We start from the raw sequence: 26867 nt of genomic DNA on the forward strand, positions 1-26867 counted from the left end.
AAGCGGCCTCCTGGTGGCGCTATAACAGGCCGTTCTGGAAAGTTTGGGGCAGAGGTTCATCGTTGGCATCCAGGGAGTGTGTGTGGAAAATGTGGCATCGACCGGGTTAACGGTGGCCGAGATTAGCTGCTCACGGACACACGGACACACGGACGGACGGACGGACACACGGACGGACGGAGTGCAAAACATACTCTCCCCACATGCCTTCGGCCTGGTGGAGACAATAATAGCTCAAATTTATATAGCGCTTTTCTAAATACCCAAAGCGCTTTACATAGGAACACTAGGAACAGACTTTAATAAGAGAAAAAACTAGAGAAAGTGCCCTTCTGGGCACAGGTCTCCACCAGGATTTCTTCCTCAACCTAGTGTGAATATGCGTGCACAGTTTCATCGCAATGGGGCGCTGCGTTGAGGAGTTGTGGCGATTTGTACAAAGCGGGCTACTCCTGAAAACTGTAGGAGCCAATCGTGGCAAATCAGGATGGAATATGATAAATCAAACAAACCTGTCTTGATCACATGACTATGGAGATCATGTGTAGCGATTTGCATGAAATTTGGATAAAATCTGAAGGAGTAATAATAGAAAATGTGTTTTACATATGTCGGCCTCCTGGTGGCGCTATAAAGAGCAGATGTGAAAAATTCCAGGCAAAGGTTTTTCCTTGGCCTCTAGGGAGTTGGCATACAAAGTTATCCACAGATCCGTGCAGTTAGAGGTAAAAACACTTTTCGGCCAGTTATAGCGCCACCTTGAGGCTGAGTTGAAATTGTTCATGTGGCATTTCGTCCTCGGCCTAGTGGGAATGTGGGTGCACAATTTCACGGAAATGACGCGATGTGTTCATGATTTGCAGCATTTTGTTTGAAACTGAGCACTCCTGTGAACTTTGGAAGCCAATCTTAACCAATCAGGATGGAGTCTGATAAATCTGAAAGACCCGTTTCGTTGAATGGCTCTAGAGAGACTGTGTACCAATTTGCGTGATGTTTGGACAAAATCTGTAGGTGTACTGTGCAAAAACTTGTTTTGCACAAAGCGGCCTCCTGGTGGCGCTATAACAGGCCGTTCTGGAAAGTTTGGGGCAGAGGTTCATCGTTGGCATCCAGGGAGTGTGTGTGGAAAATGTGGCATCGACCGGGTTAACGGTGGCCGAGATTAGCTGCTCACGGACACACGGACACACGGACGGACGGACGGACACACGGACGGACGGAGTGCAAAACATACTCTCCCCACATGCCTTCGGCCTGGTGGAGACAATAATAGCTCAAATTTATATAGCGCTTTTCTAAATACCCAAAGCGCTTTACATAGGAACACTAGGAACAGACTTTAATAAGAGAAAAAACTAGAAAAAGTGCCCTTCTGGGCACAGGTCTCCACCAGGATTTCTTCCTCAACCTAGTGTGAATATGCGTGCACAGTTTCATCGCAATGGGGCGCTGCGTTGAGGAGTTGTGGCGATTTGTACAAAGCGGGCTACTCCTGAAAACTGTAGGAGCCAATCGTGGCAAATCAGGATGGAATATGATAAATCAAACAAACCTGTCTTGATCACATGACTATGGAGATCATGTGTAGCGATTTGCATGAAATTTGGATAAAATCTGAAGGAGTAATAATAGAAAATGTGTTTTACATATGTCGGCCTCCTGGTGGCGCTATAAAGAGCAGATGTGAAAAATTCCAGGCAAAGGTTTTTCCTTGGCCTCTAGGGAGTTGGCATACAAAGTTATCCACAGATCCGTGCAGTTAGAGGTAAAAACACTTTTCGGCCAGTTATAGCGCCACCTTGAGGCTGAGTTGAAATTGTTCATGTGGCATTTCGTCCTCGGCCTAGTGGGAATGTGGGTGCACAATTTCACGGAAATGACGCGATGTGTTCATGATTTGCAGCATTTTGTTTGAAACTGAGCACTCCTGTGAACTTTGGAAGCCAATCTTAACCAATCAGGATGGAGTCTGATAAATCTGAAAGACCCGTTTCGTTGAATGGCTCTAGAGAGACTGTGTACCAATTTGCGTGATGTTTGGACAAAATCTGTAGGTGTACTGTGCAAAAACTTGTTTTGCACAAAGCGGCCTCCTGGTGGCGCTATAACAGGCTGTTCTGGAAAGTTTGGGGCAGAGGTTCATCGTTGGCATCCAGGGAGTGTGTGTGCAAAATATGGCATCGACCGGGTTAACGGTGGCCGAGATTAGCTGTTCACGGACACACGGACGGACGGACGGACGGACACGCGGACGGACGGAGTGCAAAACATACTCTCCCCACATGCCTTCGGCCTGGTGGAGACAACAAAGCAAAACATAACAGATACAACTAGAAAAAGTGCCCTTCCGGGCACAGGTCTCCACCAGGTTATCCACAGATCCGTGCAGTTAGAGGTAAAAACACTTTTCGGCCAGTTATAGCGCCACCTTGAGGCTGAGTTGAAATTGTTCATGTGGCATTTCGTCCTCGGCCTAGTGGGAATGTGGGTGCACAATTTCACGGAAATCACGCGATGTGTTCATGATTTGCAGCATTTTGTTTGAAACTGAGCACTCCTGTGAACTTTGGAAGCCAATCTTAACCAATCAGGATGGAGTCTGATAAATCTGAAAGACCCGTTTCGTTGAATGGCTCTAGAGAGACTGTGTACCAATTTGCGTGATGTTTGGACAAAATCTGTAGGTGTACTGTGCAAAAACTTGTTTTGCACAAAGCGGCCTCCTGGTGGCGCTATAACAGGCCGTTCTGGAAAGTTTGGGGCAGAGGTTCATCGTTGGCATCCAGGGAGTGTGTGTGCAAAATATGGCATCGACCGGGTTAACGGTGGCCGAGATTAGCTGTTCACGGACACACGGACGGACGGACGGACGGACACGCGGACGGACGGAGTGCAAAACATACTCTCCCCACATGCCTTCGGCCTGGTGGAGACAACAACAGTACAGGGTTATAAAGATGAAAGGATAAACGAGGCCTCAGCTGGGGAAAGCTATCCTGAAGAGGTGGGTTTTGACCTCAGCTGGGGAAAGCTATCCTGAAGAGGTGGGTTTTGACCTCAGCTCAGTGAAAGCTATCCTGAAGAGGTGGGTTTTGACCTCAGCTGGGGAAGGCTATCCTGAAGAGGTGGGTTTTGACCTCAGCTGGGGAAAGCTATCCTGAAGAGGTGGGTTTTGACCTCAGCTCAGTGAAAGCTATCCTGAAGAGGTGGGTTTTGACCTCAGCTCAGTGAAAGCTATCCTGAAGAGGTGGGTTTTGACCTCAGCTGGGGAAGGCTATCCTGAAGAGGTGGGTTTTGACCTCAGCTGGGGAAAGCTATCCTGAAGAGGTGGGTTTTGACCTCAGCTGGGGAAAGCTATCCTGAAGAGGTGGGTTTTGACCTCAGCTGGGGAAAGCTATCCTGAAGAGGTGGGTTTTGACCTCAGCTGGGGAAGGCTATCCTGAAGAGGTGGGTTTTGACCTCAGCTGGGGAAAGCTATCCTGAAGAGGTGGGTTTAGAGTGAGGTTTTGAAGGAGAGGAGAGAGGGAGGGAGCAGCTCTGAGATGGTTAGGGAGTTCATTCCAGAGTTTGGGGGCTTCAGTGGTCCTGAGGGAGCGGGGGGGGGGACATATGGTTCGAGAAGATCTTTGTCACACACTATGTGTGTGTGTGTGTGTGTGTGTGTGTGTGTGTGTGTGTGTGTGTGTGTGTGTGTGTGTGTGTGCGCGCGCGTGCGTGCGTGCATATGCATTGAATACAATATTCATCAGCTCATTCAGGCTGGCTCACTGATATAACAACCTGTCATTAAACCATATTATTATGATGATAATCAATTTATATTATGGTGATAATTAATTGATATTATGGTGATAATTAATTGATATTATGGTGATAATTAATTTATATTATGGTGATAATCAATTGATATTATGGTGATAATTAATTGATATTATGGTGATAATTAATTGATATTATGGTGATAATCAATTGATATTATGGTGATAATCAATTGATATTATGGTGATAATTAATTGATATTATGGTGATAATCAATTGATATTATGGTGATAATTAATTGATATTATGGTGATAATCAATTGATATTATGGTGATAATTAATGACAGTTTGTTATCAGGCCCAAAAAGAATGGACGAAACTGAATCCATTTTTTGTGAGGCCTTAACCTCGAGGCCACTTCACACGGTCAAAGTGGTGAACATACCCATGTACCTGTCATACTAGTAAACAGAGTCTACATGTGATCAGCCCAGCTCCTAATCCAGACAACAGTCTTGTCAAAACTCGACTATTGTAACTCCCTCCTTACTGGCCTACCAGCATGTGCAGTTAAGCCTCTCCAGCTGATCCAAAATGCCGCAGCTCGCTTGGTCTTCAACCAGCCAAAATTCTCACATGTCTCCCCCCTGCTCCGCTCCCTCCACTGGCTCCCAGTCGCTGCCCGCACAGAATACAAAACTCTGATGCTGGCATTCAAAGCAACCAAAGGTATGGCTCCCCCATATCTTGCAAGTATGATCGAACCCTACAAACCCTCCCGCGCACTCAGATCAGCCAACGCAGGGAAGCTGGAAGTACCCTCACTAAAAACGCCGGGACAACACTCCACACGTCCCAAACTCTTCTCCCTTCTGGCTCCAAAACTGTGGAATGCACTTCCCATTGCAGTCAGAACTGCAGCATCACTCCCAATCTTCCGCTGTAGTCTGAAAACCCACCTTTTCAGACTCCATCATGGCCCATAGCACTTACCACACCCCCTTAGATAGCACTTACCCCACCCCCTTAGATAGCATTTCTGTAGACTTAGATAGCATTTGATACAGACTTATAGCATGTTATGTAGACAGCACTATAATTGCATTGTTATGTAGACAGCACTATAATTGCATTGTATGTATAGTCATAGCACGTCATAGTACAAATGTATAGCATAGTAGTATATATGTATAGTTTATATGTATAGTTTCATTATATAGATATTCCACTGTTACTTTCTTAGCTTACGCATGTTTCATGATAAATGTTTGTATGTGATGTATTCCCATGCTTTCTTGTTCTTGCTTAATGGAAGTCGCTCTGGATTAAGAGCGTCTGCTAAATGCCTAAATTGTAAATTGTAAATTGGAATGCCCTAGCTAGCAACACACATCAACAAGTGTATAACTCCTTACCTTCCAAAGCCCTAAGAAGGCTTCCATTTGGTTCCACTTGAGAATTAAACTTTGATTTTAAATATTTAGAAACACCAGTAAAAGGTTGTTTGATACCATACCATACCATCTTTATTTAGCCCATTTAAATAACAACAAAGTTGTACAAAACTGCTTTACAATAAAATAATAAAAATAACAACTTCATTTAAAAAACAAACAACATGGTCTAATGGATGGAGGCTAGTACAGGACTAATATGGTCTAATGGAGACTAGTACAGGACTAATATGGTCTAATGGAGACTACAGGACTAATATGGTCTAATGGAGACTAGTACAGGACTAATATGGTCTAATGGAGACTACAGGACTAATATGGTCTAATGGAGACTACAGGACTAATATGGTCTAATGGAGACTAGTACAGGACTAATATGGTCTAATGGAGGGCCCTAGTACAGGACTAATATGGTCTAATGGAGACTAGTACAGGACTAATATGGTCTAATGGAGACTAGTACAGGACTAATATGGTCTAATGGAGACTAGTACAGGACTAATATGGTCTAATGGAGACTAGTACAGGACTAATATGGTCTAATGGAGACTAGTACAGGACTAATATGGTCTAATGGAGACTAGTACAGGACTAATATGGTCTAATGGAGGGCCCTAGTACAGGACTAATATGGTCTAATGGAGACTAGTACAGGACTAATATGGTCTAATGGAGACTAGTACAGGACTAATATGGTCTGATGGAGACTAGTACAGGACTAATATGGTCTAATGGAGACTAGTACAGGACTAATATGGTCTAATGGAGACTAGTACAGGACTAATATGGTCTGATGGAGACTAGTACAGGACTAATATGGTCTAATGGAGGGCCCTAGTACAGGACTAATAATCTAATATGGTCTCGCTTGATGGAAGAGACAAGAGCAGACCATGGAAGTTGCAGACCTGTTTACTGACCACCAGGGGGCCTCCTGAGCAAAGAATAAAGCATGGATATAATGGTATATAATTTAGGATCAATGTGTCACCACTTTAACCACCAATCAGATCTACCCTGGTGATCTTTCTGCTGTTAACCTAATACATATGATGATAAAAGTAATATACTGTTTAACCTTGTTTTTCTTTGTCATTTACATCTTTGTGGGGCTTTTTTTGTACTGAGGATCAGAGCCTTCATTCCTCTATCTATCTATCTATCCATCTATCGACTGCAGGCCTCAGGCAGTTATCTCCAGTCTTCACCTTCACCTGCCTGTCTGCCTGTCTGTCTGCCTGCCTGCCTATCTGTCTGTCTGTCTGTCTGCCTGTCTGTCTGCCTGCCTGCCTGCCTATCTGTCTGTCTGTCTGTCTGCCTGTCTGTCTGCCTGTCTGCCTGCCTGCCTATCTGTCTGTCTGTCTGTCTGTCTGCCTGTCTGTCTGTCTGTCTGTCTGCCTGCCTGCCTGTCTGTCTGCATGCCTTACTCCAATACTAATTAGACGAAGAAGAGTCACCAATCAGCCAAAGAGGATATAAAATATAGCAGAAATCTCTCTTGACTTTTTTTAAATGAAATGTTTTCAAATGGTAGCCAACAAATCATGAGGAATAATATTATTATTATTATTATTATGAGTAATAGGCCTATATGTAATATCAACAAATCATGAGTAATAGGCCTATATGTAATATCTGGTCTGCTATTTTAGAAAAATCGAAGAATGACCGACACAGAAACATAGCTTTTTCAGAAAACTGTCAGGGTGTAGAAGACATTTTTAGAATCTGATCTCAGGTCAGAATGGAAAACTGTCAGGATGTAGAAGACATTTTAAGAATCTGACCTCAGGTCAGAATGAAAACTGTCAGGATGTAGAAGACATTTTTAAGAATCTGATCTCAGGTCAGAATGGAGTAAAGCAGAGGTCCCCCAACCACTGGTATACTAGAACCACCGGTGGTACTAGAGCACCCCCTGGTGGTACAACAGAGGAGTCGCCCCAAACAAAAGGAGAAAAACGACTGAAGTGGAATGAAATATTTATATCACTATAAGCTGGTTCTTCTGACCAATAACTTAGCAATTGGTTGTGGAGGAAAAATCTAGATTCCATCTGAGCAGGAACGGTGCAGCACTGCCCCCTGTCTGTGACACCCTGCTGAGCAGCATTAACCCATTCTGACCTGAGATCAGATTCTAAAAATGTTCTTCTACATCCTGACAGTTTTCTGAAAAAGCTATGTTTCTACATCAGTCGTTCTTCGATTTTTCAAAAATAGCAGACCTACAAGCTCGTAGCGCGCCACCGATCTGCTATTTTTCAATAGCTAAAGCATAACATGACGCTAACAGTTTTCTGATAAAGCTATGTTTCTACATAGTCAGTCGTTTTCTTCGATTTTTCAAAAATAGCAGACCTACAAGCTCTGTTCAGGATACATCACTGAGGATACGTCCCAGGTTTTCCTTACAAACGGAGCGTTTATGAACAGTAAAGATGGACCAACTTAATTTACATTCATTTATTTAATAATTCCACAGAGACAATATTTTCACTACAAAAAGGTTTCTTTGAATTTCTTCGAACAACAACATTATTATTATTATTACATCCATTTTGTTCGCTTGTAAAACTACTATAAAGACATAAAACATAAATAGAAAAAAATCAGTAAAAAAGAATAAAAACAAGCATTTAACTGTACAGCTGTTATTCCATGCTTCTATACAAACAACCCTGTGCTCTAGAAAGTTCATCTTTTTGATTAATATTTGATTGTAAAAAAGTCTTATGCATTTCCCCCAGCTGGGTTCCAGTAGTGGTACAAATCATCATTAATAAATTAATGAATAAATACAGATATACAGTGGCGTGCACAGATAGACACTAGGGGGTGGTAGAGCACCCCCTGCTCTTTTGGCAATGTGCTAAAAACGTTTTTTTATTTTTTTTAATTTGTAGTGTGTGGACCATGCGGTGACATTGATCAAATCTTGATAAAAAAACGCTTCTACTATATTATTTAGGCCCCCCCCCCACAATCTAAAGCTATGTTTCTATGTCAGTGGTTCTTCGCCACTCGGTGGCGCGCTATGAGCTTGTAGATCTGCTATTTTTCAATAGCTATAAAGCACCAAAATGGGTTCCCGCCCCAAAATGCGCTGCACAAGGTGCCCTTTTTTTTCACTTGAGCCCCTGCCCCTCTAAAGTCTGTGCACGCCACTGCAGATATAGCCCTTATAGGCTACACACTTTTTGTCATACGACGACAAAATATAGCGGGAGAAAAAAAAAAAGGAGCTGATCTACAAGCTCGCCGCGTCTCCAGGCGACACGCGTTGCGAGTTTGTAGATTTGGATTTTGTTTTCGCTATTTCTGGAAATTGTAGAAAATGTTTGTTTTTTTTTGTAACAACTGACATTTTATAATAAACGGCCCCAAAATGCCCCGAAAATAGGGAGGCCGAGGTTGGAAGTGGTTTAAAGGGTAAGACCACTTTTCTTTTTAGGTTTGGGTTGTGTAGTTACTTTGCCATGATGCAACTCCAAAATGTGGACAAGAAATAAAAAATAACTGCTCCAGTGATTAGAAATTGATCATTTAAAATATGCTCCTCGTTGACTTACATTGTAGCTAAAACAGCTCTCAAAGTCACTCTTTTAGTACATAAACAAACACAAACAATGTTGATTCAGACAATATAGAGCATCACCAAAACTCATGTGGTTTTATTTTTTATTAAAAAAAATAGATTCCTGTTGATTTTACTATTTGAAGATCTGGATCCGGATCCAGTCCGGGTTTTCTTCCCAATAAAATGGACAAATCAACAGGAAGATATAAAACCACACGTTTTGCTGATGCTCTATATTGTCTGAATCAACTTTGTTTGTGTTTGTTTATGTACTAAAAGAGTGACTTTGAGAGCAGTTTTAGCTACAATGTAAGTCAATGAGGAGCATATTTTGAATTATCAATTTCTAATCCCTGGAGCAGTTATTTTGTATTTCTTGTCCACATTTGGAGTTGCATCATGGCAAAGTTACTACACAACCCAAACCTCAAAAAAAGTGGTCTTACCCTTTAAGAAGGAAGACAAAGAATCACCAACACAACTTATTTCTACTCTAAAACATTAGAGTACACATAGAGTATTAATACTCAAACAGTATTAATACACAAACAGGTTCTTAATGTTTTCAGGACACAACTTTAGGTAATATTTTGACCAACGTTTGGACAATATCTTTACAGTATCGTTTGTTGGTTAACTTTTGACATTAAATGTCTTATTTTAGAGAGGTATTAAAAAAGGTCTTAAAAGAACTTAAATAGTCCCTTTAGAAATGTACAGATACCCTGAATACATTTATATATCGTATACCGACAAGTTGTTGTTTTTTTTTTGTTTTTTTTACTGTCGAGTGAAAAAAGCTAATCTTCTGCATGGAGGACCACCCACAATAATTTGGGGAGACCTCACCCGACCCACTACTCTAAAAGGAAATTAATTGTTATTAATTATATCATCAGTTTCTCCCTCTGAATAAATTAACCCATTCTGAACGGGAACCCATTTTGGTGTCTGCATCATGTTATGCTTTAGCTATTTAAAAACAGCAGATCTACAAGCTCATATCGCGCCACCGAGTGGCGCGATACGAGCTTGTAGGTCTGCTATTTTTGAAAAATTGAAGAGCGACTGACATTTTTAGAATCTGATCTCAGGTCAGAATGGGTTCATCAGACCAGTGTGTGTCCGGCGGAAACCTCGTATGAATCTGATCTCAGGTCAGAATGGGTTAAGGGCCTTTTGAACCTCAGTGTGTGTGTGCACCAACCGAGCACACACGCGCGCCACACATTCCCGGGACCGCGCGCACGTAAATACGCTGGCGTTGTCGCACCAAAAATGAACTATAGGCGCGTTTTACCGCTTCGCGTTTGAAAGGCCCTTATTATTATTAACCCATTCTGACCCGAGATCAGATTCTAAAGATGTCTTCTATGTCAGTCGCTCTTCGCTCTTTCAAAAAACAGCAGACCTACAAGCTCGTACGCTATGAGCTTGTAGATCTGCTGTTTTTCCAATAGCTAAAGCACGACATGATGCTAACACCAAAACGGGTTCCCGGGCCAAAATGGGTTTTAATAATGTCTTGCGGCGTTTCCTTGTGACCAAGGTAGTTTAGTTTAGTTCACCCTGCACACACACACACACACACACACACACACACACACACACACACACACACACACACACACACACACACACACACACACACACACACACAGGCAAGAAACGCTCTACATACGTTTAATTTGTATTAGCCTATAGAAAGACAAAGAAAGGTCTTTAATTCCCTCACATACACGACAACTATCTTCTTCCCTTAAATGCCTTCATCAGCGACAAACAATGTTTCAGTACACAGAGTACCAGAACCGGCTGCAGTACTTAGTTTAGACAGTTTTTGGTTTAGACCAGTCATTAGTCCTACAACTACAACCTATCTCAAACCCTCACCCTAACCCTAACCTCCCACGGGGCAGCACACCTAAACCTAACCTTAACCCATGTCTAAACAATGACTAGTCTAAACCTAACCTCCCACAGGGCAGCACACCTAAACCTAACCTTAACCCATGTCTAACCAATGACTAGTCTAAACCTAACCTCCCACGGGGCAGCACACCTAAACCCAACCTTAACCCATGTCTAACCAATGACTAGTCTAAACCTAACCTCCCACGGGGCAGCACACCTAAACCTAACCTTAACCCATGTCTAACCAATGACTAGTCTAAACTAAGTATGCACCCTAAACCTAACCTTAACCCATGTCTAACCAATGACTAGTCTAAACTAAGTATGCACCCTAAACCTAACCTTAACCCATGTCTATAACCAATGACTAGTCTAAACTAAGTATGCACCCTAATCCTAACCTTAACCCATGTCTAACCAATGACTAGTCTAAACTAAGTATCCACCCTAAACCTAACCTTAACCCATGTCTATAACCAATGACTAGTCTAAACTAAGTATCCACCCTAAACCTAACCTTAACCCATGTCTATAACCAATGACTAGTCTAAACTAAGTATGCACCCTAATCCTAACCTTAACCCATGTCTAACCAATGACTAGTCTAAACTAAGTATGCACCCTAAACCTAACCTTAACCCATGTCTAACCAATGACTAGTCTAAACTAAGTATGCACCCTAATCCTAACCTTAACCCATGTCTAACCAATGACTAGTCTAAACTAAGTATGCACCCTAATCCTAACCTTAACCCATGTCTAACCAATGACTAGTCTAAACTAAGTATGCACTCTAAACCTAACCTTAACCCATGTCTATAACCAATGACTAGTCTAAACTAGGTATGCACCCCCCAGAACCAGACCTTATACATCAGAACCAGATGAGAATATCTGTGTACCCAAACCTTTGTTCCCAATAAAATACATTTTGTTTTTCATTATTTGCGACTGAAGAAGACAGACAGTGCGCTCGCGTGTGTGTGTTGGGAGGCCCTTTCTTCTACGATAAATATAAGCCTTATTTATAATTGGTGGCGTGCCGCGGTGTCGCGCTCACTAAATAGCAGCTCTACGAGCTTGTAGATCTGCTATTTTGCCGCAGGGCAACACCAGTGTGCAACGCTAAGTATAAATCCCTGACTTCACTCGGACGGACGCACCGATAAACTTTACGCTCTTTCATCTTTATTAACACCTGAAAGAGAGGCTAGGAATTATTAAGAGTTATCTGCTTTCTATGATAATTGTTTGGCATAATTAATTATGCCAAACAACAGTTGAAAAACCATGCATAACTATTATGTTAAATTGCAAACAGGCTATACCTACGACGTATTGAATAAGCATTTTTTTCTGCTTCAAAATGTTTAATGTACAGATTCTGGGATTGCCAGCGAAGATTTCAGTGTGGAAATTGTCAGAAAGTGCAATAATATGCAATAATATAGGCTAGGGATGCCACAGAGTGACCATTTGCCCAATCGAATAATCTACAGCTCTGGCGATTAATAATCGATTAATCGACCCCCCCACCCCCCCCCCGATATTAATCAATATCAGATCAAACTTTTAAGATTTTATATTATGCACATGCCATGGTCACATAACCATTATATGATGAGTGCATGCTCTGATGGTTACAGTTGTATAATCAGTTCTCTGATGAGTAAACCTTTGTGGAGATCTTCTCAGTGCCATTCAGGATGGAGAATGAAATCCATTTGGATTTGGGGAGAAGTAGTTTCATAAGGGGCTGGTATGAAGTACTTGATATAAAGAGAACATGTTCAGTTCACTAGTCTACACTCTACTCTACACCTGCCTTCATTTCATCTGATTGTCTGTCTGGCAGGCACTTAACAAGCCATCATTAACTGTGTCTGTTAGAGAGAAGAGTGGCTTTGCTCAACTTGATTTATACTTATATTCTCCACTCTGATGAAGGTACATGTTCGATATATCATGCAGCCTTACTTATTAGCCAATATTTTGGCTATTAAACCCCCTTTTTCTTTTTGATTTTCGATTATGAAATATTAAAATCGATTTCGGAGACTGCAACTATTAATCGGAAAATCGATTATTCGGTGGCATCCCTAATATAGGCTATAGGGGATTGTATGGACGCGTCACTACACGAAACCAATAATAATACCTGTTGATACAGACTTTATATATTGGTTCTCGTTCCTTTAAAACAGAGTTACGGATTGTCCAGAATCATAATCTATCTCTGCATCTCATATTAACCCATTCTGACCTCAGATCAGATTCTAAAAATGTTCTTCTACATCATGACAGTTTTCTAAAAAAGCTATGTTTCTATGTCAGTGGTTCTTTGATTTTTCAAAAATAGCAGACCTACAAGCTCGTAGCGCGCCACTCGGTGGTGCGTTATGAGCTTGTAGATCTGCTATTTTTCAAAAGCTAAAGCATAACATAATGCTAACACAGAAATGTGTGGCTTTTCAACTAACTTTGACCATGGAAGCCTTTGGTGATCCTTTGTGGATTTGATTTTCAATTTTCTTTTCCGATAAATTGAACCAATAACAGATTTTAATCTCGATCTCGATCATGTTTCATATCATAATAATAATATACATACAGTACAACGAATCGACACGTACAAAATTCTAATTCTATATATATTTTTTTTAATAATCGACTAAATTGATTAGTGTGATTAACCCTGTATTATATTTCGTCGTACAATTATTTCTTTGTGGAAAATAGGTGATAATTTCACTATTTATTTATTCATTTATTTTCAACAATCGTTCACTAATCGCAATCTAGGGAAAAGTGTGACAATATATATAGTCATTTAGACGCGAGGCAGATAAAAAAAAAAAAAAGGCTTCTAAATCCTACCGGTGCCACGCTATGAGCTTGTAGATCTGCTATTTTTCAATAGCAGATCTAGAGGTGACTGTTAAATCACTGGGTTATCACCCAGTTAAATCACTGGGTTATCACCCAGTTAAATCACTGTTAAATCTGCTGTTGAACGGGCGATGGGTACACTGTTAAATCTGCTGTTGAACGGGCGATGGGTACACTGTTAAATCTGCTGTTGAACGGGCGATGGGTACACTGTTAAATCTGCTGTTGAACGGGCGATGGGTACACTGTTAAATCTGCTGATCTCCAGACTTCACCCGACTGCCCGTCTCAGTGACGTCTCAGTGACGTCGTCTCGGTGACGTCTCAGTGACGTCGTCTCGGTGACGTCTCAGGGACGTCTCAGTGACGTCGTCTCGGTGACGTCTCAGTGACGTCGTCTCGGTGACGTCTCAGGGACGTCGTCTCAGTGACGTCGTCTCAGTGACGTCTCAGTGACGTCTCAGTGACGTCGTCTCAGTGACGTCGTCTCGGTGACGTCTCAGTGACGTCGTCTCGGTGACGTCTCAGGGACGTCGTCTCGGTGTCGTCTCGATGACGTCTCAGGGACGTCGTCTCGGTGTCGTCTCGGTGACGTCTTAGGGACGTCGTCTCGGTGACGTCTCAGGGACGTCGTCTCGGTGACGTCTCAGTGACGTCGTCTCGGTGACGTCTCAGTGACGTCGTCTCGGTGACGTCTCAGGGACGTCGTCTCGGTGACGTCGTCTCGGTGACGTCTCAGGGACGTCGTCTCGGTGACGTCTCAGGGACGTCGTCTCGGTGACGTCTCAGGGACGTCGTCTCGGTGACGTCTCAGGGACGTCGTCTCGGTGACGTCTCAGGGACGTCGTCTCGGTGACGTCTCAGTGACGTCGTCTCGGTGACGTCTCAGGGACGTCGTCTCGGTGACGTCGTCTCGGTGACGTCTCAGGGACGTCGTCTCGGTGACGTCTCAGTGACGTCTCAGTGACGTCGTCTCGGTGACGTCTCGGTGACGTCGTCTCGGTGACGTCTCAGTGACGTCGTCTCGGTGACGTCTCAGTGACGTCGTCTCAGTGACGTCGTCTCGGTGACGTCTCAGGGACATCTCAGTGACGTGCAGAGAGTGATAGAGGGGCAGGGCACTTTAGGATAAAAATAGCGAACATAGCAGATCGGCTATTTCGGGGGGGGGGGGGGGAGATGCAGGTGTGTAACGACATGGATTTAGAAACACATTTGTTCAACTCAAAATGCTGCGTTCCAAGTTCAGGAGACTTTCTCCTGAACGCTGCCTTCCCTTCCGGTTCTCCTGAACGCTGCCTTCCCTTCCGGTATGGCTTGGAAAGGAAAGGAGAGGAGAGGCATTTAGCATCTCTTCCACCATGTAGTAAACGCTGCATTCGTTGGTCTGGAGAGGGCAGTTGTTTTACAGACGGGTAAAAGGGCAGGGGGCGTCAGCCCCCTTTGATGTCTGTGTGTGCACGTCCCTGCTTAGTTTAAACTTGGCTGAAAAGCTCTGAGTTGTCGTCCGCGGTCCAACAACGCACCGACGGAGTCTCGTCCACGACGACAGGCCTCTGATGGAGCTCCACGACGGGCCTCTGATGGAGCTCCACGACAGGCCTCTGATGGAGCTCCACGACAGGCCTCTGATGGAGCTGGAGACGTCTTTGGGTCATCTGTGGAAGGAAGACACACAAAGAACAGAACAGAACAGATCAGTGGTGTGAATAGGTTTTCAATGAGACGAGTCCCAGGGACTGACCTGAGATCAGAAAGAACAGTGGTGTAAAATAGGTTTTCAATGAGACGAGTCCCAGGGACATAAACCCATTCTGACCTGAGATCAGATTCTAAAAAGGTCCTGATAGTTTTCTGAAAAAGCTATGTTTCTGTGTCAGTCGTTCTTCGATTAAAAAAAAAATGGCAGACCTACAAGCTCGTAAGCGCGCTTGTAGATCAGCTATTTTTCAATAGCTAAAGCATAACATAATGCGAACACCGAAAGGGGTTAATATGAGTCCCACTTCAGTTAGGAGTCATATTATTTTGGACATTTTTACAAATTGCAGCATTTAACTCCCATTTCATTTTATCTGGTTATAATGTGGTTATATTATTCATGTAGAAAACAGAAGAAGAAATGATTATTATAACTAAAGCTAGCAAAATAAACTAGAATATAAAACAGTACAGTAGTACAGTAGTACAGTAGTACAGTAGTACAGTAGTGCATCCCGAGGATGCAGAGGTCGTTGTTTTATCGCGTCCCTTAACTGTGTTTTGGGATGCAAAATGCACCCTATTTTAACCTCTGAAAGAAAGAAAGAAAGAAAGAAAGAAAGAAAGAAAGAAAGAAAGAAAGAAAGAAAGAAAGAACAACATCAAAATAAGATGTTTTCAGAGGCCGAGGAGGGGCTATTTAACCCACCTGGTCCTGAGAATGCTAGAGATTTATGACTTCTGAAAAAACCCTGTGTTTCTTTATTATCAGCGGTGCTCAGTCACGTTAAGGACCCCCAGAATTATATGACATTGGCCCCCCGGACCACCCATATGGAAATATGTTGATCCAGGGACCCCCCCCCCCCCCCCAACCAGAAGCAAAGATTTGAGTTAAGGACCTTTGCTGTGAAAAAAGTATAATATATCCAAAGATTTCCACACATTTGTTTTCAAAAACAGCAGATCTACAAGCTCCTAGCACGGCACTCGGTCGGTTGCCGCGCTACGAGCTTGTAGATCCGCTGTTTTTCCAACAGCTTAAAAACTTTAAAATATTTTGGTTAAACGCTAAAGCGCCACAGATCAGCGCTCACGTCCCGAATGGGTTAAAACATAATGACTTCTTATTGGGTTAAAACGTAACCGTATTACCCACTTATGTGTCTATGCACCAAAACAGGCATGCGGTGCAGAGTCAGGCTGTTGGGTTGTTGTGGAGAATTAACACGTTCTGACCTGAGATCAGATTCTAAAAATGTCAGTTTTCTGAAAAAGCTATGTTTCTATATGTCAGTCGTTCTTCCATTTTTTCAAAAATAGCAGATCTACAAGCTCATAGCGCGCCACCGAGTGGCGCGCTATGAGCTTGTAGGTCTGCTATTTTTCAATAGCTAAAGCATGACATGATGCTTAAAACACCAAAATGGGTTCCCGTACAAAATGTGTTAAGGTGTGAGAGCCGTTTTCTGTTCTCCAGTGTTTGTGTGTTTTTAGACGAGCAAATGATCAAATGATTGCTTTCCCTGATTACGTGCTTTATTATTCGATATGGTCCTGATTACGTGCTTTATTATTCGATAAGGTCCTGATTACGTGCTTTATCATTCGATATGGTCCTGATTACGTGCTTTATCATTCGATAAGGTCCTGATTACGTGCTTTATTATTCGATATGGTCCTGATTACGTGCTTTATCATTCGATATGGTCCTGATTACGTGCTTTATCATTCGATATGGTCCTGATTACGTGCTTTATCATTCGATATGGTCCTGATTACGTGCTTTATCATTCAATATGGTCCTGATTACGTGCTTTATCATTCGATATGGTCCTGATTACGTGCTTTATCATTCGATATGGTCCTGATTACGTGCTTTATCATTCGATATGGTCCTGATTACGTGCTTTATCATTCGATATGGTCCTGATTACGTGCTTTATCATTCGATATGGTCCTGATTACGTGCTTTATCATTCGATATGGTCCTGATTACGTGCTTTATCATTCGATATGGTCCTGAAAAATCTGTCATTTCACCAGTGGTGGAAAAAAAAGAGTACTAAAATGTTTTGTGAAAGTGTAAACGCTGCCATGTAGACGTACTCTACGCAGTTACAGGTAGAAGAGCAGTATTCTTAATGTACTTGAGTAAAAGTTCACAAGATTCGGCCCTGGAAATGTACTTAAAAAATGTCTTCTAAATCATGACAGTTTTCTGAAATACGCTACAGTTTGTTTCCATATCAGTGGTGCTCTAATATTTACAGTTTGTTTCCATATCAGTGGTGCTCTAATATTTACAGTATGTTTCCATATCAGTGGTGCTCTAATATTTCATGTCAAGGACTCCCAAAAGATATTTATGTATAATTGGTCGCCGACCCCCATCTGAAAATATTATGTTGTTCCAGGGACCCCCCAGGGACCCCCCAGGGACCCCCCAGGGACCCCCCAGAAGAAAAGATTCAAGTTAAAAACGTTAACTCTAACAATATATGGCCGACGTGCTCTAGTATGTGAAGAGATCATTTATTTCAGACATGCTTAATGTCATCTTTAATATTTGCCTTATATAGGATGTCTATGGTGGCCAAACTGTACAGGACAATTCAAGGCAACTTCTTTCTGTTATATTTATTTATTTTTGCAGGTAGTTTCAGGTTGATCCTGTATTTTCCATAGATTTATTGTACTGTTTAGAGAACTGTTTAGAACACTTCTGGAGTGCTCGATAACATTTTATAGTTTTATGACGTTCTATCCGTTCTAGAACCATCTAGAACGGATAGAACGTCATAAACCCAAAGCTCTGTTGGTGGAAAAGGGGCCTCAGAGTTATGGGGGGGTCTTCTAAATGAAAACCTTTGAAGTACCAGCAGACTCTATATCCATCTATATACTCTAGTATATATACTCCATTTCTAAAACGGGTAGTCCCAATACTTGATTCTGATTGGCTGGTTACCGTCACGTGACCGGTGTAAATTCCACCGATAACCCACTCCTTCAATCACATATAGCCTACTTGCCGAGCAAAACAAGGAAGTGATGTGGGCTCGCTCTGGTGGCGCAAACTAAAGCGTAGCTACTTTTGTGAATTCAATCGTTTTATTAGGTTAATATTGCTATATGTTTGTAACCCTTTTAGAAAAGCAATAAGCCTGGGGGGTAGAAGACCCTCGGCTGTGCGTGGGGTCTGCCTGCGCCCCCAGCCCGTGTAAAATACCCGCTAACCTGAGACCTCTCGTGGCTTATTGCTTAAATAATAATATACTCTACCTGTTCTGGTTGGTACTGCTGTCGTCGTGTGAAGAGCGGTGAGCCGCGCCCCGCGGGGTTCTTCACCCGCACCGCGCCCTGGCGGTCCAGGGAGCGCGGCCGGGACGGGGGACCCCCCCCTCCTCTGGGCTGGGGACCCCCCCCTCTGGGCAGGGGACCCCCCCCTCTGAAGGAGCTGCGCTGGTGCCAGGAGCAGAGCTCTTGGCCGACCGCCACACGAGGTGGAGCGGTACCGGTACCGGTACCGGTGTTGGCCTGGTGGTGCTGCTGGTGGTCCCACAGGAGGGAGGGGGAGCGGGCCAGCCGGACCTCAGGGGGGGGTCTGCTGTGGTACACAGGGGTCTCCATGTACCTGTAGTTAGGGCTGCAAAAAGGTTCAGTTCATTGATTAACCCATTCTGACCTGAGATCAGATTCATACGAGGTTTCCACTGGACACACACTGGTCTGATTAACCCATTCTGACCTGAGATCAGATTCATACGAGGTTTCCACTGGACACACACTGGTCTGATTAATTGTGATCTTTCTTTTTTTTTGGGGGGGGAGCATTGGATATTGGAAACCTGAGTGGAATAGTAGGAGAGGCGACATACTTTGATCTCGCCGCAAAGCAGGGTGCCTATGGGCTATAGTTCCACACATTGGAACTATCCCATTGAGACAAAGCGGGGTGCCTATGGGCTATAGTTCCAAACATTGGAACTATCCCATTGAGACAAAGCGGGGTGCCTATGGGCTATAGTTCCAAACATTGGAACTATCCCATTGAGACAAAGCGGGGTGCCTATGGGCTATAGTTCCACACATTGGAACTATCCCATTGAGACAAAGCGGGGTGCCTATGGGCTATAGTTCCACACATTGGAACTATCCCATTGAGACAAAGCAGGGTGCTATGGGCTATAGTTCCAAACATTGGAACTATCCCATTGAGACAAAGCGGGGTGCCTATGGGCTATAGTTCCAAACATTGGAACTATCCCATTGAGACAAAGCGGGGTGCCTATGGGCTATAGTTCCAAACATTGGAACTATCCCATTGAGACAAAGCGGGGTGCTATGGGCTATAGTTCCATTGGAACTATCCCATTGAGACAAAGCAGGGTGCTATGGGCTATAGTTCCAAACATTGGAACTATCCCATTGAGACAAAGCGGGGTGCCTATGGGCTATAGTTCCAAACATTGGAACTATCCCATTGAGACAAAGCGGGGTGCCTATGGGCTATAGTTCCACACATTGGAACTATCCCATTGAGACAAAGCGGGGTGCCTATGGGCTATAGTTCCACACATTGGAACTATCCCATTGAGACAAAGCGGGGTGCCTATGGGCTATAGTTCCAAACATTGGAACTATCCCATTGAGACAAAGTGGGGTGCTATGGGCTATAGTTCCACACATTGGAACTATCCCATTGAGACAAAGCGGGGTGCTATGGGCTATAGTTCCAAACATTGGAACTATCCCATTGAGACAAAGCGGGGTGCCTATGGGCTATAGTTCCAAACATTGGAACTATCCCATTGAGACAAAGCAGGGTGCCTATGGGCTATAGTTCCAAACATTGGAACTATCCCATTGAGACAAAGCGGGGTGCCTATGGGCTATAGTTCCAAACATTGGAACTATCCCATTGAGACAAAGCGGGTACCTATGGGCTATAGTTCCACACATTGGAACTATCCCATTAAGACAAAGCGGGGTGCCTGTGGGCTATAGTTCCACACGTTGGAACTATCCCATTAACACAAAGCGGGTACCTATGGGCTATAGTTCCACACATTGGAACTATCCCATTGAGACAGAATGAGCACTTCCGCATTCCATTGTTAAAGTGGGAGTTACAAAGTGTCGCCACTCTCTTACTATTCCACTCAGTTGGAAACATTATTCTGTCTGGAGCAACGGACGCTCTGATCACGAGTAAAATATAAATGCTTCCGTCTTACAGTCTGGAGCAACGGAAGCTCTGATCATGAGTAAAATATAAATGCTTCCGTCGTACAGTCTGGAGCAACGGAAGCTCTGATCACGAGTAAAATATAAATGCTTCCGTCGTACAGTCTGGAGCAACGGACGCTCTGATCACGAGTAAAATATAAATGCTTCCGTCGTACAGTCTGGAGCAACGGAAGCTCTGATCACGAGTAAAATATAAATGCTTCCGTCGTACAGTCTGGAGCAACGGAAGCTCTGATCACGAGTAAAATATAAATGCTTCCGTCATACAGTCTGGAGCAACGGAAGCTCTGATCACGAGTAAAATATAAATGCTTCCGTCGTACAGTCCGGAGCAACGGAAGCTCTGATCATGAGTAAAATATAAATGCTTCCGTCGTACAGTCTGGAGCAACGGAAGCTCTGATCATGAGTAAAATATAAATGCTTCCGTCGTACAGTCTGGAGCAACGGAAGCTCTGATCATGAGTAAAATATAAATGCTTCCGTCGTACAGTCTGGAGCAACGGAAGCTCTGATCATGAGTAAAATATAAATGCTTCCGTCGTACAGTCTGGAGCAACGGAAGCTCTGATCATGAGGGACATGGAGCCTACCTGTAGTCATGTTGTCTGGAGGGACACGGAGCCTGCTGCCCGTAGTAAGGCCTGGCCATGTCCAGGTGGTCCAGAGGGGCGTATCCACCCATGTCAGGGTGGTCTCTCTGGGCGTATCCACCCATGGGGTCCAGAGGGGGGTAACCACCACCCTCGTCACCGTGGTAGTAGCCCCCCCTGTGGTGGAAGCTGGGACTGGACCGGTGCCAGGAGTTCTGGTAGAACCCTCCGGGGTTTGGGAAAGGCGGAGGAGGAGGAGGAGGGGGCGTGGCTCCGACGGCGGGGGCGGGGCTGTAGTGCTGCGAGGGGAAGGGAGGGGCAGGCTGGCGGTAGGACGGGGGGGGCAGGTCCTGGCAGGGAGACGAGTGCTCCGATTGGCTGTCCTCTGACGCGCGGCTGCCGCCGTTCTCCGTTATGGCTCCTCCTCCTCCTCCGTAGGCGGAGCCTGGCGGTGCCGTTATGGCTCCTCCTCCTCCTCCGTAGGCGGAGCCTGGCGGTGCCGTTGTGGCTCCTCCTCCTCCGTAGGCGGAGCCTGGCGGTGCCGTTATGGCTCCTCCTCCTCCTCCTCCGTAGGCGGAGCCTGGCGGTGCCGTTCTGGCGTGCTCCGTCAGGCGCCTCCGCGGCATCCTGACGCGGCCTCGGCTCTCCTGGTCGTAGCGGGAGGATTCCGTGTGGTTGTTGTTGGGTAACCTGGAGAGAAATACGAGCACAGAAACTATGTTGGGAGTCTATTAAACATATTATTATTATTATTCAGTGTGAAATGAATGACCTCTATTTGGCCATAACTCCCTCCTCTGAGGGAGCTACCTTTGGGGAAGGGGGTTGTTGTCCAGACAGGGGCCAGACTGGTGAGGGTCATGGGTTCATGTAGCATGCCAACGTTTGTGCTATTGCCATTGAGAATGCATTGGGCGTTTAAGTTAAATAACTCAGAAACTACAAAACATTTCAAAGTAAAAGGTTCCAGCATGTGTCTCCACAGTAAGCTGAATTTTACAAAGTGTGAATGGACTTTCTAGGTGAAAGTGATTTTTTGAAGTGCCACTATCTGCCTATAAATGTCTCAAATTTGAAATCACTATATTTCTAAAACTATTAAACATTTCAAAGATTCCTTTTCAGGCACACATGTCCACCGTAAGATGAACCTAAATAGGTTTGAATGGGGTTTCTAGGTGTAAGTATGTAGGACTAGTAGTGGGTGAAACCTTACAATGGTAATACGTTGTAAAACAATGAGTAATATTTAGTGGTTTTCACTTTTACAAAAAATATATATATATATATAATATAATAATTCTTCTTAACCGTGCACTTGCACGACAGCAAACCTATTCATGTGGAACATTCACCAAAAGCAGCTGATCTACAAGCTCACAAGCTGTCATGATGTTGTGCAGCCTATATATTTTGGTTATTTGATTTTATATAGTGCTTAAATTAGTCCTTTAATGCAGACCGATAGAAATAAGGCAACATAAACCCATAATAATTGAATAAATCTGGAAAACATCATTGGTTTGTGATCAGTTTGACTGCTTAATGAACAGTAAAGACATCAGGATTAGGTTAAACCTGGCTGTTAGCCTGCTCCGGAGCAGGCTAAGTCCAAAGCATTAGTTTCCATGGTAATTTATGTAGCATCACTTTCATGAAACCGAATCAAGCCTCAACATATCCAGGTTAACTGGTTAAATTAATCTGGCAAGATTAACCAGCTTTCATGAAACCGGTTAATCGCTGATCCAGGATATATTAAACCAGGATATGTGTTAAATCCCGGCTTAATCTCTAATCCAAGTTTCGTGAAACAGGCCCCTGGTGGCCTGCCTGTCCAGAAAAATGTTTTTTCTTTCTTTTTTTTATCATATCATAACTTGAGCTACAGCCGCGGCCCACGGGGGATCTGCCCGGTACGTCCTGGGGTCAGTACCCCTGGATACTGCCCGGTACGTCCTGGGGTCAGTACCCCTGGATACTGCCCGGTACGTCCTGGGGTCAGTACCCCTGGATACTGCCCATGCATTTCAATGGGAATGGAGCTCTTTGGTGCAGAAATCCACTAAAATGGCAGCAAAGCGCTCCATTCCCATTGAAATGCATCGGCAGTATATTATCTGCCCTCATGAAGTCGAAGTCGTACGGTCTGTCACACACTTTACCACAGTGAACACACACACACACACACACACACACACACACACACACACACACACACACACTCTTGGAGCTGCATATTGAGACTGCATGACTACGAGTCCATCGCCGTTGTATTGTACCACCTATCTTAACCCATTTAGACCCCACGTCGAAATAAAACATTAAATAAAATCTAAATCGTGACAATTTTCTGAAAGATTTGAGGCACTGATTTGAGGCACTGGGATATGGAGCTCCAGCCCTCCTGGGGTATGGGATATGGAGCTCCAGCCCTCCTGGGGTATGGGATATGGAGCTCCAGCCCTCCTGGGGTATGGGATATGGAGCTCCAGCCCTCCTGGGGTATGGGATATGGAGCTCCAGCCCTCCTGGGGTATGGGATATGGAGCTCCAGCCCTCCTGGGGTATGGGATATTGAGCTCCATCCACTAAATGAGTGTAAAACCAGAAGCTACCTGAGGGAGAGCTGGCGGCGCACTTGCATCTCTGGCGTGCAGGGGGTGCTGTTGGACACGGTGTGGCGCAGCTTCAGGTGGGACAAGCCCACTGGCAGGCAGGCCTCCAATGGCGGCAGAGTCTGGGCCGGGGAGGCGGGGCTACTGGAGAGAGACATAATACCATAACAATGCAAAATTAATACACAATACGATTAGCAATTCAACAACAGCAGATACACAAGCTTGTACATCTGCTATTTTGTTAACTTTGTTATATTATAGAAAGTCAGACCCATCTGAAGTGAGTGGCACTGTACTGTACTGTACTGTACTGTACTGTACTGTACTGTACTGTACTGTACTGTACTGTACTGTACTGTACTGTACTGTACTGTACTGTACTGGCCATCCTCCTTGGCCTGTGTGTTAGGCTGTGCAACAGTGACACTTGGTGGTGAACAAACGCTATAACGCTATTTCCGTGCTCGGACACAGCCAGCCAGGGACAGACCCAGGGACACAGGGACAGACCCAGGGACACAGGGACAGACCCAGGGACACAGGGACAGACCCAGGGACACAGGGACAGACCCAGGGACACAGCCGCACACATAGCTGTCTATAGGAGTGGTTGCACCACTCAAAAAGATGTGTGTGAAAAGAAAATGTATCTGATCATGGGGGTCCCTGGCACAATGAACCATCTAAATACTACAGCATGCAGAGGAGAAGTCATAACAGAACCATCTAAACACTACAGCATGCAGAGGAGAAGTCATAACAGAACCATCTAAACACTACAGCATGCAGAGGAGAAGTCATAACAGAACCATCTAAATACTACAGCATGCAGAGGAGAAGTCATAACAGAACCATCTAAATACTACAACATGCAGAGGAGAAGTCATAACAGAACCATCTAAATACTACAACATGCAGAGGAGAAGTCATAACAGAACCATCTAAATACTACAACATGTAGTCATAACAGAACCATCTAAACACTACAACATGCAGAGGAGAAGTCATAACAGAACCATCTAAACACTACAACATGCAGAGGAGAAGTCATAACAGAACCATCTAAACACTACGGCATGCAGAGGAGAAGTCATAACAGAACCATCTAAATACTACAGCATGCAGAGGAGAAGTCATAACAGAACCATCTAAATACTACAGCATGCAGAGGAGAAGTCATAACAGAACCATCTAAACACTACAGCATGCAGAGGAGAAGTCATAACAGAACCATCTAAATACTACAGCATGCAGAGGACACAATGCATCTGATCATGGGGGGTCCCTGACACAATGTATCTGATCATGGGGGGTCCCTGACACAATGTATCTGATGGGGGTCCCTGGCACAATGTATCTGATCATGGGGGGTCCCTGACACAATGTATCTGATGGGGGTCCCTGACACAATGTATCTGATCATGGGGGGTCCCTGACACAATGTATCTGACCATGGGGGGTCCCTGGCACAATGTATCTGATCATGGGGGGTCCCTGACACAATGTATCTGATGGGGGTCCCTGACACAATGTATCTGATCATGGGGGGTCCCTGACACAATGTATCTGACCATGGGGGGTCCCTGACACAATGTATCTGACCATGGGGGGTCCCTGGCACAATGTATCTGATCATGGGGGGTCCCTGGCACAATGTATCTGATGGGGGGTCCCTGACACAATGTATCTGACCATGGGGGGTCCCTGACACAATGTATCTGATCATGGGGGGTCCCTGGCACAATGTATCTGATGGGGGTCCCTGACACAATGTATCTGACCATGGGGGGTCCCTGGCACAATGTATCTGACCATGGGGGGTCCCTGGCACAATGTATCTGATCATGGGGGGTCCCTGGCACAATGTATCTGATCATGGGGGGTCCCTGACACAATGTATCTGATCATGGGGGGTCCCTGACACAATGTATCTGATGGGGGGTCCCTGACACAATGTATCTGATGGGGGGTCCCTGACACAATGTATCTGATGGGGGGTCCCTGACACAATGTATCTGATGGGGGGTCCCTGACACAATGTATCTGATGGGGGGTCCCTGACACAATGTATCTGATCATGGGGGGTCCCTGGCACAATGTATCTGATCATGGGGGGTCCCTGACACAATGTATCTGATCATGGGGGGTCCCTGACACAATGTATCTGATGGGGGGTCCCTGACACAATGTATCTGATCATGGGGGGTCCCTGACACAATGTATCTGATGGGGGGTCCCTGACACAATGTATCTGATGGGGGGTCCCTGACACAATGTATCTGATGGGGGGTCCCTGACACAATGTATCTGATGGGGGGTCCCTGACACAATGTATCTGATGGGGGGTCCCTGACACAATGTATCTGATGGGGGGTCCCTGACACAATGTATCTGATGGGGGGTCCCTGACACAATGTATCTGATGGGGGGTCCCTGACACAATGTATCTGATGGGGGTCCACATAACATCCAAAAGGGGGAGAACCTCATGGGAACACGCTCACTCAAAGAGATTCTACATAAAGAGGCCAAACTCCTGAAATACTTGGACTCACCAGTAGATGGCGCAGCGGTACTGCTCCATTAGGACAGCAACCCTTTGTGTCTAAGATGTAACACCTCAAACACGCACGTAAACATGCACGGTGGCGCGCACACATGCACGTGCACACATGCGCCCTGACTTTCTGAATGAATATGTTATACTAATTGATGCTTTGATCCTTTCATAAACATGATAAATAAAGGAGTGTAATACTCTCAATATCAATATATGAGAGTAGAATAGGATAAAAACAAGTTCTTGTTTTGTACAGCGTGACTTTTCACGCGGGAACCCCTTTTGGTGTTATGCTTTAGCTATTGAAAAATAGCAGATCTACAAGCTCGTAGCGCGCCACCGAGTGGCGCGCTAGAGCTTGTAGATCTGCTATTTTTGAAAAAGTCGAAGAACGACTGACATAGAAACATAGCTTTTTATCAGAAAACTGTCAGGATGTAGAAGAACATTTTTAGAATCTGATCTCAGTTCAGAATGGGTTAATGGGAGTTTCGCCCTCTTTGCTCACGTATTAGTGTGTATCGCACGGTGCGCTATCG

General features: G+C 44.4%; 1 protein-coding gene across 1 annotated transcript in view; it reads right to left on the reverse strand.

The window, feature by feature from the left end:
• Positions 1-15075: 15075 nt before the first annotated feature.
• Positions 15076-26867, reverse strand: part of LOC310876180 (uncharacterized protein) — a gene marked incomplete at its 3' end in the record, with an annotated part of 43563 nt that continues 31771 nt past the window's right edge. The window contains exons 8-11 of the mRNA XM_083789625.1: positions 23766-23909; positions 21148-21837; positions 18587-18938; positions 15076-15258 (exon numbers count right to left, since the gene is read on the reverse strand). Of these exons, the coding sequence (XP_083645751.1) occupies positions 15076-15258; positions 18587-18938; positions 21148-21837; positions 23766-23909 (1369 nt within the window). The remainder of the gene's footprint in view (positions 15259-18586; positions 18939-21147; positions 21838-23765; positions 23910-26867) is intronic.

The sequence above is a fragment of the Protomyctophum parallelum genome, assembly GCF_964188405.1.
Source record: "Protomyctophum parallelum genome assembly, chromosome: 18".
Classification (NCBI taxonomy): domain Eukaryota; kingdom Metazoa; phylum Chordata; class Actinopteri; order Myctophiformes; family Myctophidae; genus Protomyctophum; species Protomyctophum parallelum.